The sequence below is a fragment of the Callospermophilus lateralis genome, chromosome 1 (genome assembly GCF_048772815.1).
Source record: "Callospermophilus lateralis isolate mCalLat2 chromosome 1, mCalLat2.hap1, whole genome shotgun sequence".
Lineage (NCBI taxonomy): Eukaryota > Metazoa > Chordata > Mammalia > Rodentia > Sciuridae > Callospermophilus > Callospermophilus lateralis.
In genome coordinates this window covers 96,897,168-96,911,507 of record NC_135305.1, presented here as the reverse complement: position 1 = coordinate 96,911,507, position 14,340 = coordinate 96,897,168, and the positions used below count along the sequence as shown (strand labels likewise).

The window sequence follows — 14,340 nt, the reverse complement described above, 5'->3', positions numbered from 1 at the left end:
ATTAAACTTTTAGTTCTATTTCAGACTCTCTTGTAAAACTTAATTGGGCTGCAACAGGCTTTGGGTACTGTATCTGTGACTCCAAATAGGTGGGCAATGTTAAATATTAGACTACAATGATGTTTTATTAAACCATTATAATGGAAATACCCCCTCTTCCCTCATCTTTTCACCATCTCCTGCTAAAAAACATGAGACTTCTAGGTAATGTGGACAAAGTCTTATCCCCAATAGCAGAACAATTAATGTTCCTGGAGCTGAAACCCCAAAGATGTTAGAGAGCCTACTACAGAGAAAGTCTTGCAAATAGTTGTTTTTGAAAAGGGGACAGCCTATGCAATTCAGAAAAGCACTGTTACCTCTGCAAACTGTAATTTTAACTTAGTGTCACAATTTTATCGTTATCTCCCCCTTGTATTCAGATCTTATGTGTGTAGTAATACTTATTAACTCTTTTCCAGCCAAGCTACCTTGCTTGACTAGAATGCTCTGAACACACTAGGTGTCAGATATAAGCTGACTGTATCTACAGAAACCAAGAGGGCTTATGTGTGGGAAAGAAACCGAGAAGGAAGGAAAGCTTTAACAGATGGACCCCTTAAAGATACTTCTGCAAGATAAAAGCAATAAGACAGAAAATGAAAAAAAGGAGTTGGGGGGGGGGTAAAAAAAAGCCTCAGAAAGGCATTGTTTAAACATGCACATTTTTCTTTTTCTGTGAGCACTAAAATCCATGATGATTTCATCTAGGCTGTTCCTTTGAGGGAAAAGGGAGCAGTGGAGGAGTCTCTCCATGAATGTACTGGTCAGGACTGGGCAGGGGACAAGCTGAAAAAACTATCACATGACAGAGAAAAATAATTTGCCAATATATTTTAGAGATTCTTTCCCCATAGGGCCAGTTATTCACGTCATACGAGTATGCTCTTTTTATGAAAGAATGTGGGAAAGGCCAAATGAATTTTGTGTTTTATCTGTGAAGTCGGGGCAAGGGGTGGTAGGCTGTAATTTGTGAAAGGGGGCAGCGAGAGAGAGGAGAGAGAAAAGTGCTTCCTAGAACTTAGACATGTTCAGTGCTGCCTGTCCTTTGGCTCTTTCTGTGCCCTGCTACATTGCCCAGTTGGGAAAAGTAAAGTATGTTCTGTGGCCCCAAACAAAAGTTCTGTTGCACTCGCTCAGATCGCCAGCCTGGGGTTGAAGACCCTGAACATTTAAACATGAATGAATGGGGGGAAAGGAGCCACTCTGGATTCCCTGGGGCAGAACACACAGTAGCACGCCCCTGGGCCCCTCTCCCCTGACCTCTGCTACCTGTCAGCCCCACCTCAGCCAGGTGGGTGGGTCACCACCCAGGGCAGTGGAGGTGGAGTGGAGGGGCTGCAGGGGCAGACTTTTCCAATCAAACTATCCCTGTGGATTGAGATAGTGCCTTTGGTTGGTTTTTTTTTTTTTTTTTCTCCCTCCAAAAAAGGAAGAAGGTGAAGCAAGGGGACTAGGCTGAGAAAGAAAGAAAAATAAATAAAAAAAGAAAAGAAAAGAAGAAGAAGTGAACAAAATGAGGAGAATTTATTGTAGAGGGAACGTAGAACCCCCGAGAATGGTGATATTTGAAGAGAGGTGTGTGAGAGGGAGCAACGAGCAGAAGGAAAGCAGCCTGTCAGAAAACGGGCTGTCCCTCCCTCCCTCCCTAATCACAGCCTTTACTCACAGACAAACTCCCTCCCTCTCCCATTCACTCACTCACTTAGGGCCAATCGTTCTCTCTCTCTCTCTCTCTCTCTCTCTCTCTCTCTCTCCCTCTCCCTCTCTCTCTCCCTCTCTCCCTTTCCCCCCCTTTCCCTCTCTCTTCTCTCCCCCTCTCTCCTCTCTCTCTGTCTCTCTCCCTCCCATCCTCTCTCTGTCTCTGTCTCCCCCCACCCTGTCTCTCCCTCCCTCCCTCTCTCCCTCCCTCCCTCTCTCCCTCCCTCCCTCCTTCCTTCTCTTTTACTCGGAGACAGTCAGAACTCTCCTCCCTGACAGCCACAAACCTACAGCACTGACTGCATTCAGAGAGGGAACCTGCAAACAAAACTTCACAGAAAACTTTTTGCTCTTGTTCCAGAGAATTTGCTGAAGAGGAGAAGGAAAAAAAAAAAATCCAAAAAACCTGTGCGTGAGGGGGGAGGAAAAGCAGGGCCTTTTTTAAAAAAAAGGCAATCACAACAACTTTTCCTGCCAGGATGCCCTTGCTTTGGCTGAGAGGATTTCTGTGGGCAAGTTGCTGGATTATAGTGAGGAGTTCCCCCACCCCAGGATCCGAGGGGCACAGCGCAGCCCCCGACTGTCCGTCCTGTGCGCTGGCCACCCTCCCAAAGGATGTACCCAACTCTCAGCCAGAGATGGTGGAGGCCGTAAAGAAGCACATTTTAAACATGCTGCATTTGAAGAAGAGACCCGATGTCACCCAGCCGGTGCCCAAGGCGGCGCTTCTGAACGCGATCAGAAAGCTTCATGTGGGCAAAGTGGGGGAGAACGGGTACGTGGAGATTGAGGATGACATTGGAAGGAGGGCAGAAATGAATGAACTTATGGAGCAGACTTCGGAGATCATCACGTTTGCGGAATCAGGTTGGTGCTGGCATTTGCGGGGGGTGGGGGTGGGGGGAGTGAGGGCGGGGGCAGTAAAATATATTTCTTTTGCAGTCCTAGGAGGAACTTCTTTTCTCTCCCTCTGGAAACTGCCTGGGAAGGTTATTAGTTGTTAGGTAGCAGACGGGGAGGAGTGGGAGAGGACTCCACAGAGATGGAATTATCGGGTGAGCTCTGCCTGGAGATGACTAGCTTACACTTGCTAAACTCAGCCGGTCACACAGGGAGGAAGCCCTTGGGCCAATCTGGAGCTAGAAGCCAATCTGAGAGGGGCTCCCTCGCCCTGCCTATGAAACCAGATCTGAGCAGTCAGACGAAAGCTGGGCATTTTCGGGTGCTAGGGGAAACAGAGTTGTCTTCAGGTCCTCATCCAAAGTTTTTATTGGGGGTGGGATGCGAGAGTGCAGGGGATCAGAGTAGATTGGCATAGATAAAGTCATTACCTAAAACAAACCTTTCCTTTGAAAGTCCAATCTGGGGCCACATGAGAGACACAGGACATACATACTAGTGACAGTCATTTTTACCTTTAGAAACTGTCTGCAAGTGCACAGCACATACTAGGCAGTAAAAAGCTACTTTAGTGGACACTTGACAATGAACCAGCAGTCACTTTTGGAGCACTGACTTTTACTCTCTGTACAAAAAAAAAAAAAAAAAAAAAAAAGCCAAAAGAAAATCCCAAAAAACCCAGTTTTGTTCTTTGTAAAGTTACCAGGAACTCTCTGCCAAGGAATGCAACCTTGACAAAGTGCTCTCAGATACTACAGTGAACTCTCACTCTATCCTTAAGAGGAAGAACTTTAATAAATAGATTCTAATTGTTGGCCCAAGACCACAGTAACCTGTTGCTGAATAGAAAATACCTGTCAAAACTATGGGTGGTGGACTTGGAGCCAGGCTATTTTTATAGTTACAGGACACAGATCTTTTTGCATGCCTACAAGCCCATGCACGCTGGGCACACAGATGTGTTAATACCATGTTGCTTTCATGGTAATGCCAGGCTAAAGAATCAGATCGCTTGCCAAATCCATTTGAAAGGAATGCCATTGTTTTGTTTGGTAGAGCATATGGCCAGTAAAGTATGTGCAGGGACTCCCAGCATTTTGTTTAAAAGTTTGCCGCAGCAGTATAAACAATTAAGGCAACACTCAGAATTTCCAATCCTGAAAACCTGTTGACTCAGATGTTCTGTTTTCGAGAAAGCCATGGGAGAGCAGGGCATCCTTTTGGGGGAAAGGATAGCCTGCAGGTTTCATGGCTCCCCCCTATGGAAGAAGCCTCAGTGGCCCTAAGCTTCCTGGGCAGGTTAGATCTCTCCCCTGAAGCCTCTGTGGTTTAAGGAAGATCCAACTTACTTCCTGAAAGTTCTTTTTGGATGCAGCCCCCCCTACCCCCAAAGCATGTGACTTTATCTTCTGAAACTTATTGAGAAAAAAGTCAGGTTGGAGTTTTCAAGTAACCACCTGATTTTCCTCAAGCTTTTCTTGTGGAAATGAAGGAAAGGAAATACTGTGACATTGGGCTGTGCCAGTAGAATGAATTCCAGTGGTCTAGAGGTTTGCTGTGTATGAAGGGACCCAGGTTGTGTTTTTATATGCCAACCTCCACCTCTGAGGGCCTTGGGTGCAGCTTCTACTCACTTGGCTGTAACCACATAGGCTAAGTATACCTATGCTTCTGATCACTTTTAACTGTACATGCTAGCAGTATGTCTCTCCTTCTGACTTACTGGACTTGTACAGAAAAGCACTTTCTTGGTATTTAGAGATCTGGCAGTGAAAGAATCATACCATTTACTTTCCTTCTTACTTATGGCCCTCGACTCAGTGCTAATCTATCTCTCAGTTATATAGGATCTTGTCATTTTTTTACTTCTCTGTTTGGGGTTTCATTTGGGAGAAAATGAGCTACTTTTTAAAAAGGCAGTTTATGTTGACTAAGGTTTGTAATGGGAAACTTCTCCTGGTTGAGTTTACATCTTGACTTTGGATTCTTACAGGAGGGCTTAGTACAGTTGCTTACTTTTCTCTTCTGAGAAGTTATAGACATCAACTTCAAGTTGATTTAATATAATTTCACAGATTTTTTGATTTCTATATGAAATATAGCAATTTATATTGCTATTCTCTAAACCGCACCATGCAAGCATTTTGTTGCCGATTTTGCCTACCCAGGAAAAACATTTGTCATTTGAATACTTGTAGTGAATATATAAAAATGATGGGCAAAGATTTATGCCTTGTTGCTTTTGGAATAATACAACTTTAATGACATTCCAACTATGTGGAACGTCCTGGTTCTTAGAGAATAAAGAGGGCATGCACTTTACTTTTCTTTATAACTATTTGGACAGAATAAAATTCAGACATAAGTGTCACCCATGAGCATGCCATAGATGTGTCTTTCAACCTCAATATTCCTCAGTCTTGGGAGGCATGTTTAATTTTGGCCTTTTCCCCCTGATTGTTTAATAAAGCCAAGGCATGGCCATTGCAGTGGAGAGATCACAAAGCTGAAGGTGCCTTGAACTCTCTTAACTGAATTTGTTCCATTGTGCTCAGCTTTTCAAAAATGATGTGACTTATTGGCTGAACAGCGAAAACATTCTGAGCCTTTCTGAAATTTATTCCAAAAAATAAGAATGATTTTCTTATTATGGCTATCACCCAGGATTGCTCCCCAAAGCTAGTGTGTTCTTTGCAGGTCTGGCCCCAAATCCTCAATGTTTATATTAAGTCCTGGCTTCAAAGGGAAGGCAGTAGGGATGAGTAAAACAAAGCCAACTACCACTTTGTCAATGAAACTAAAGCAGAGGCCTTTTTGCTTGGTATATCTCATTTTGCTTTCTCTTGATTCATGACAGTAGCCTGTCAGTCAACATACAATAACAGTATACCATTGGGTTTCCACAGGCTGCCAAATCTAGATGCTGATTCTCATGATTAACTTAGCAATTGAGAGCACTTATTTTAGAAAGATGGGGAAAGACAAAAGATACATCAAAAAATGGATAATGCTCCCCTAGCATAGGCATTGTTGAAAGCAACACATAAATCTCCCCTCTTGGAGGATGCCACTTACAGTAGATTTGAGCTAGAAGTGTACACTGCTCAAACAGGTGTCTTCCCAAGTTTCCTTGGTGACTATTTTCCCTAGCACCACCCCAGGAAAGGCATCCCAAAGTGGAGTTGACTCCCGCCCTTCCATTCCCCACCTGTCTTCTGAGCTGTCCTGTGAATCACTCCTCTGCTTGAACCTCTGAACCTTTAGGGGTTACACACTTTCTTCTCGGAATAATGGGGAAAGATTGGCCACAAGAGGGCGCATTCCAAAGACTTTTGGTCTTCATCTGTTCATCTGGGAAAGGCAGTCGCGCCTACTGGAAGCCCCAGTCTGTAGCACCCTAATCTTGGTGATTATCAATTACTTCCTGTCCCTTCTCATCCTGCTGAAAAAGTTAGGACTTTATGGGATGGGAGAAACACGACTACCTGTAATACATTAAAAGAGACAGAAGGCGAGGAAATGGGAATGCTAGTGATACATGTGAACATTCCGGAGCTCTATGGAAGGCAGACGAGTGATAAATTTCAAAAGCAAACAAAGCAGAGCATGGAGAAATGTGACCATGAATCATCAACGATACTGATTTGCTCACGAGTCTCTCCCTAATACGGTCGTCTGAGTTTTACAAAAACATCTTCCATCTCCCCTGATTCTGTTGCCTGGTTTGCCTGACTTATCAACACTTCTCACCAGCGACAAATGACAAGTGACTTCAAAAAGGGAGGAAAAAGGCTATTTATTTAACGCCTGGTAGGAACATGGTGTTCAGCTGCTGAGGATGCGAACTGGGGGTGTGGAGAGGAATGGAGGGGGGAAAGATGTGGAAGAGATTAATAGTGGTTTTTGGCCTGTGCAGTAGGTGAGCAGGAATGGGGGTAGGGGAGATGTCAGGGTAGAAATTCAGTTTTTACATTGGAAGAACTGGAGTAATGCCTTCCCAGGCACTTTCCTTGAAAATACTTATTTATCTTGGCCCCTTCTTCTGCTAAAAAATACTTCAGCGTGATCTCTTTAGCTGTATGTAGTACGGAATTCTTCATACTCAATTGGTTCTTGGGTTCAAAACCAAAAGTGTAAAAGTTCTCAGGAATTTTAGAAATCTCTAAAATACGGTAGGTTGACCCTTGAGATTTTTTTTTTTTTTTTTTTTAGGAAGCTAAGACCCCCTCATCAATATCCCCCAATATTTAACCTTCTTATTCATTACCACTTAAGTGGAAGAGTCATACACGATGAATGTTTGTGACTGAACATTTACAACTGAACATTTACAAAAATGCGGATTCCAAGGAGAGAAATTGAGACTAAAAAGTAAAAGCAGTCAGTCAAGATAACTTACAACCAAACCTATAGTTCTTCTACAGGCAGGATCCTCTACTGTAGGTCAAAGGAGGAATAACCCTTAAATACCCTGCTTGCTGCCTTTTGCAGAAACTCCTGGAAGCAGTCCAGATGCAAAGTTAGTGCATAGAGAACACACACGCTGTAAATGGCAGCTCTCTATGCTCTGTCATTGACTATGCCATATCTAGGCACAGGGAAACCTTGATGAAGAATGGAAAATTAAAGTAACAGACGCTTTTTACAGCAAGGCTTTCCTTCCCCCATAGTGAGTTAAATAAGCTCTATAAACAGCAAGGCTTTCCACATTAACATTAGAGACATAATTATTACCCATATATAAAAGGGCAGCATACTTTACGCAGGACCCTGGTGAGCAAAACAAAACAAAACAAAACCGAAACACTGCATGTGTGTATTGCTTATTTAATTGGAAGTGTTCAAACACCCACAAATCTGAGATGCTGGACTTTTGGATGAGCAGCATTTTGCATTCTAAGGTGGGGGGAAGGGAACAACAAGGGGGCTCGCCTGCTTAACCCTTGGCATGCCTTCATGATTGAGTTATTGAAAAATTCTGAAAGCAAAGGAGAATGTGTTACAAACACCTTTCCTTCCAGCTTACGCAGTCTTTCCTCCATCTAGCCCTCCCACCAGGCAACATTTCAAAGGTATTCTCTGTAAGGTGCAAAATTGATCACAGTTTTCTGCACCATTTTTCTCTCCCTTTGGGATGTGTCCACCAAGCTCACAGGGGTTTAAGTGATGAGATATTATCACCCACATGGGTTTGCGTGGGACTTTCTTAGTGAATTACTCAGGCAGAGCAGGCTGTGATACAAACCTTGCTCACCAGCTTTGGGAGGGAAAAAAAAATAGCACAGAAGATGAAAAGAATATTATCAGAGAGTAGGTAATGAAAGGTTAGCAAAGCAACTAGCTATATCTGGATAGCTAGAAAACAGTGTAGGAACTCAGGGCACACCTGTACAAACTCATGTCGTACCTGCTCACGAAGCATTATGGGAGGCTTCCATTTCAGGATTTTCCAGCACCAGATATTTAAGTCAAACCTGAAACTGATTAGAAATTGATCCTAAACATCCCAGCCTTAGGCAACCTTCTTCCATTTTTCAAATTGTTAGGCGTAGAGATTTGCAGATTGGGGACATCCTGAGAGCGACACTGCAGTACAGCAATCTCCCTCAGATAATATAGACATAGAGGGAATATAACAAATTGACTATTTATTGTATTTTTTCATCCCTAAGAAATCTAAGGGTTGTCACAGATTTCTGAAACCGACAGCCCTGATAAACAGTAATTCCATGTCAGCTTCTAGCCAGCTCATTCTCCCCACCCCCTTCTGCAATGAAAGCTAATGTAAAAGAAAAAAAAAATATGCACTGCTTAATCAGTCAGAATACAATAGAACCTGTAAAATGTACCTGCATATGAGGTAGACATTAGGAAGACTTGACTCTCTCTCTTCCCCCTGTCCTCCTGAGCATTATGGCAACAGCATTTTCATGAAATTGGATCTCAGTTTTATTTTTTTCCCTGATAAAATATCATGCAATATACAAATAGCAGTTCCAGAAATGGACACCAGGAGAAGGAGGCGACAGGCATGTCAATTAGTAGGGGGAAAATCCAAATGTCAGAAATATGGGGGAGAGAGAAAGCAGGCAGGCAGTGGATGCAGCTACAGGGAACAGTCTTTCAGTTCAGATAATTAAACTGATGCATAAATCAGCACCCGTGCTTCCCCACAACACACAGGCGATGCCATACAGTTAATTATCAGCCAAGACCAGCGCGAAAGTCATTTTATGATGACTCTCTGATCCTAATATAACAGCACCTGACAGATTGAGCCCCCTCTAATGAGTACTCTCTTTGTACAATCCTCTCTCAGGAACACTAAATCATTTGCTTCCAAGTACAGCTGCCTGTGAAGAAGGGGTGGGGCTAGATCGTGCATTAGAAACCTGCTCTTGTGAAACTAGGAGCAGTCCTGCAGGGCTGTGTGATGGGCATCATGTGGCCTGCCCTCCCCAGACCTACAAAAGCAGTTTGCATGTGGCTGTCACTTGTTTGGGTTGACCAATTAACCCTCCCTCGTCCCCTCACCCCCAAGCCTCTGTGCCTGGCTCTGGATTTTATTCATGGAAAGTTCAGCATGAGGATTATCACGGCCATCCAGCCACCTTCACCCTTCCCCACTTCCCCCAGGTCAAGCACATATGAGGGCAGAGCAGAGCCTGGGGTGGAGGGGATGTGTTATCTGTTACCTGAAATCCAATGATCCTTCCCATCCAGGGCATTAGTTAGGTTTGCTTTCCTAGCAAAACAAAATACAAACTTATGTCCTCTGGCTTCTTTTAGCAGCTACTATCTCTCTTGTCTATAGAGTGACACTCTGTCCAGCTTAGGATGTCAGAAGCTGTCCTGCACAGAGGCAGAGGGGGAAACAGCATGCAACTTGTCAATATTCTCCACCGAGTAGGGCTAGGTGCCCACACATAGGAACAGGAACCTGCAGGTTCTTCTGGGCCAGTAGCAGAGGCTGGGAACATTTCTGTCAACCTTTCTCCCTGGTCTCCATTGGACCCTACCGCCTGAAAATCTGCTTCTGATTGCCATTTTAGATTAAATGATCTTCCTTGAACTGTTTGCTTTCTTAAATCAACAACAAAAACACCATCAATTCTTAGCAAAGGGTAATATAGGATTCACATTTAAAAAAAAAAAAGTCATCATGCTTTCTAAAATAAGACAGCTTCCCCCTCTAACTGCTCCCTGTTCTGGTGTTCTCTCTAATCACAAACCCTGCTTTATTATTCATTTCAACTCCTGCCAGATACATGAGGTTGGAGTCAGAGGAACTCCCGTGCCACCACCATCATCATCGTGGCAAGTTTGTACAAAGATGCCAGAGAACCCTTCATATCCATATGCAGCCCTTCTTGGCCCTTGCCTCAGTGAATTTACCACTATCATAATCACAGTGTGCAGAGCGTGTTAAATTAAGAACAGAATCCACAGTGCGCAGTGCACAGAAAAGCCTGCCTTCTGCCGCAGAGAACTTGAAACTGTGCCTGAAATTTATAGTACCGTAAACATCTCAGGGCCTCGAGTGATAAGTACTGCTGGATTTCCGTTAGCTATAGAAATCTAGGCAGGGAGATCCTCCTAGGGAGTTGTGACTTCTAAGATGAACTTCTTGAAGATTGCTCCCAGATTTGTACCTGGGATCCATGTACAGTGGACAGTTGTAAATAGGCCCCTTGCTCAGGTAAAGAGGACCTGTTTCTATACACCACCAAGTGGTAAACAGGGAATCGAGGGAAAATATTTGATTAATCAAAGGATTCTAGTCAGAACACCTGCTTCTTGGAGTAAATGGTGCTGCATAAAAAACATACAGGTGCATATGAAAAAAAAAAAAAAGGAAATGGATGACTTTCTAATTTTAGAATTAGGCTAGAACTGAATGGTTGCTGAATCCACTATTCTGACAATGCAAGGATTTCCCCTGTGTTAGCAGCCGTTCCCAGTTGAAATATGTTTTGGGTGCTCATTTAGTACATTATAAAGGGGCAGAGGCAAAGTGAAGGATTCAGAGGTAGAAGGTGGCTCTTACTTTAATAGAACTCAAAGCTAAGAATGCCTCCATTTGTTAAGTAGTGATCAAGTAATTGTCTACTCTGTTCTACACTACTCTGTTCTAGACTATGGCAGTGAATGAGATATTTAAATAAGACCTCAGACCTCAGGCATCCTAAACTAGACTGGCAAGAGGGTGGACAAAAAGATGAGAGGGAAAGCTTTTGGAGGAGTGTAGTCCAATCAGTCCAAACTGAAACATTTCGTTATTAAGATTAGCCACTCAGGGTGGTGAGCTGGGGATGGGGCAGCAGTATCCAGGCAGCAGGGACAGCAGGTGTCACTGCCTACAGGTGAGCCACAGCATGGGATTCATTACCCCTCAAGGAAATACCTTGAAACTGGACCACTGAGAGCGGGGTGCTGGGCAAGAGCTGGAGTTGAAGGCTGACACAGAGTTCAAAGTCCTGGGCAGTTGCCTTTGGATGTGGAGAGCTATAGGAAGTCAGGAAAGGACTCAAAAGAGAGGGGTGGTGTGATCAGATCCATCTTTGGGGAAGAATCCTTTAGCAGCTTAATGGAAAAAGGACTGGGAAGAGCCTGACTGGATGCTACAGAGGCCACTTTAAAGAAAAGCCTGCTATAGTGAGTGACCCAAGGAGAGAGGTGATAGAGGAGTGAGGGCAGGGTGGTGACAGGGAAGGGGAGGCCAGCTCAAAGTGCTGCCCATACTGAGCTATACTTCCGGGTGGGGGAGAGGGTGTTCACCTGTTTTTGTGAGACTATTCCTATAGCTTTCTAGAGTGTGTGGAGTGTTTTCATTTTGTTTTCTTATTTGGTCCTTCTGAACCTGTGAGATAATAGGTCAAATATCATTATGTCATTCCCATTTTATAGAAGATGAAATTGAGATTAAGCAGTGAGGCAACAGACACAGGACAGCAGGCCCTCTTCATTCTAAAACAAGGGATTGCAAACTTTTTTTTTTTTCCATCAGAGGTCAAAGGGCAAATATTTTAGGCTATTGGTCCAGAGTCTTATAGCTACTAAATTCTGTATTATAGTGCAAATGTGGCCTTAAGCAACTTAGAAAGAAATGAGTGTAGTTGTTGCCGTAGAACTTTATTTATGGACACTAAAGTTTGAATTTCCCATGTTACAAAATATGAGTTTTCTCTTCAATCATTTAAGAATATAAAAACCAATCTTAAGGGCCTCTCTGAAATGGATTTGGTCAATGGGCTGTAATTTGCTGTCACCTGTTTTAGACCATCTATAGCAGAAGACTCTTGCTTGCCTGGAAAAATAGTGAGTAGATGCAAACACTGGAATTAACAACTGTTCCTGTTCTATCTTGTGCTGCGTTTTGTCTTCAGGCACAGCCAGGAAGACTCTGCACTTTGAGATTTCCAAGGAAGGCAGCGACCTGTCTGTGGTGGAGCGTGCAGAAATCTGGCTCTTCCTGAAAGTCCCCAAGGCCAACAGAACCAGGACCAAAGTTACCATCCGCCTCTTTCAGCAGCAGAAGCACCCACAGGGCAGCTTGGACACAGGGGATGAGGCCGAGGAAGTAGGCTTAAAGGGGGAGAGGAGTGAACTGTTGCTATCTGAGAAGGTGGTGGATGCTCGGAAGAGCACCTGGCACATCTTTCCTGTCTCCAGCAGCATCCAGCGATTGCTGGACCAGGGCAAGAGCTCCCTGGATGTGCGGATTGCCTGTGAGCAGTGCCAGGAGAGCGGCGCCAGCCTGGTGCTCCTGGGAAAGAAGAAGAAGAAAGAAGAGGACGGGGATGGGAAGAAGAAGGATGGAGGTGAAGGAGCAGCAGATGAGGAGAAGGAGCAGTCACACAGACCTTTCCTCATGCTGCAGGCTCGGCAGTCAGAAGACCACCCTCACCGCCGGCGACGGCGGGGCCTGGAGTGTGACGGCAAGGTCAACATCTGCTGTAAGAAACAGTTCTTTGTCAGCTTCAAGGACATTGGCTGGAACGACTGGATCATCGCTCCCTCGGGCTATCATGCCAACTACTGCGAGGGTGAGTGCCCGAGCCACATAGCAGGCACGTCGGGGTCCTCACTGTCCTTTCACTCGACAGTCATCAACCACTACCGCATGCGGGGTCACAGCCCCTTTGCCAACCTCAAGTCGTGCTGTGTGCCCACCAAGCTGAGGCCCATGTCCATGCTGTACTATGACGATGGGCAAAACATCATCAAAAAGGACATTCAGAACATGATTGTGGAGGAGTGTGGGTGTTCCTAGAGTCACCCACCCTTGGGGGGAGGGGTGGAAGGGAACTAGGGTTGTCCAGAGAAGACAGTGGCAAAATGAAGAAAAAAAAAAAATTTAAGGTTTCTGAGTTTAACAACCAGAAAAAATAGAAATGAAAAAACAAACAAAAAAACAAAAAACAAAAAAATGAACAAAAAAAAAAGAGACAAAAACTAAAAACATGATGAAATAGATGAAGGAGGATGTGGGAAAAAAAAAAAAAAAATCCTTAGCCAGGGCTCAGAGATGAAGCAGTGAAGGAGACAGGAATTGGGAGGGAAAGGGAGAAGGTTGTACCCTTCATTTCTTCCGAAATCAAACTGATGACCTCAGTTGTTTAACCGGGTATTGTCCTCTCCCCCCCTTGCGGTTCCCCTGTGAGCTCCAAGTCACCTTGTCTAGTCTGCAGTAACCGTGGACTAGCATGACCCAAATTATGTCTAGAAAGCCATGAGTTTGGAAGGGCCAGTCCCACCCAGCTACCCAGGTCACATGCATGTCTGTGTGACACTATGTCTGCATACGTCACCAGACATGCCCACACAGGCGTTTCCACACACCACATACACACACATACCAGTAAAAGAACAGGCGTGTGCAGGTGGTCACACTTTCTTTTTCTGCACCACTTTCGCAACAAGACAAAACAAAAAAACCAACATTAAAAAAAAAAAATTGAGAACAAGAATGGGAAGAATGAAAGATCAAGGAAAAAAGAATACCAAGTTACATTTCGTTAAGGTGCTTATGATCTTAGAACTATGCAACCTAATAGGTTTGAAACTGTTTACCTGAGAGAGAACAAAAAGAGAGACTTTTTTGTATCGGAAGTAACCTGATTAATTTTTATTTTCTTCAAGGAGAGATACTTGAAAGGAATATGTTTGTCCATCTGTTGGATCCAAACATTTCTATATTTTGTAAATGTTGTTTTTTTTTTTTTTTTTTTTATCGTTTACTATTTGCACTACAATGGTGTTTGACCTGTCTAATCCTTATTTAACAAGTATTTTCTTTGGGTGGGGGTGGGGGTGGGGTTTAAGAGCTGCACTTAATGTGAGCTATAAAAGAACTGCTACAGCACACAAAATAGCTATTTTTATTATTATAATTATAATTATTATTATTATTTTGTACCTTAAAAAAATAGACACATACACCAAAGACATTTGTGTGAGCCTTTAAACAGTCTGTCTGTGGTTGGTATCATTTACCATCAATGAGTCAGGGGTTGATATTCAAGGTTGAGTAGGGGGGATTGTGTTCAGGCTTAAAAGCCCTGAGAAGTTTGGTTTTTGACTCTTTTTACATCCATGAAACAGGACATTTCATACTGGATGTGCAGTAGTTGTACACTGTTGGATATCAAGTTCAAATTCATGAGACTACATGCTTGTATGTGTATATATACATTGCTT

The 14,340-nt window shown here is 43.7% G+C and overlaps 1 protein-coding gene across 1 annotated transcript; it reads left to right on the top strand.

The window, feature by feature from the left end:
- Nucleotides 1–2,219: 2,219 nt before the first annotated feature.
- Nucleotides 2,220–12,913, top strand: Inhba (inhibin subunit beta A). The gene is made up of 2 exons (XM_076864126.2): nt 2,220–2,607; nt 12,027–12,913. The coding sequence occupies exons 1-2, from the start codon at nt 2,220–2,222 to the stop codon at nt 12,911–12,913; spliced, it is 1,275 nt and encodes a 424-aa protein (XP_076720241.1).
- Nucleotides 12,914–14,340: the final 1,427 nt, after the last annotated feature.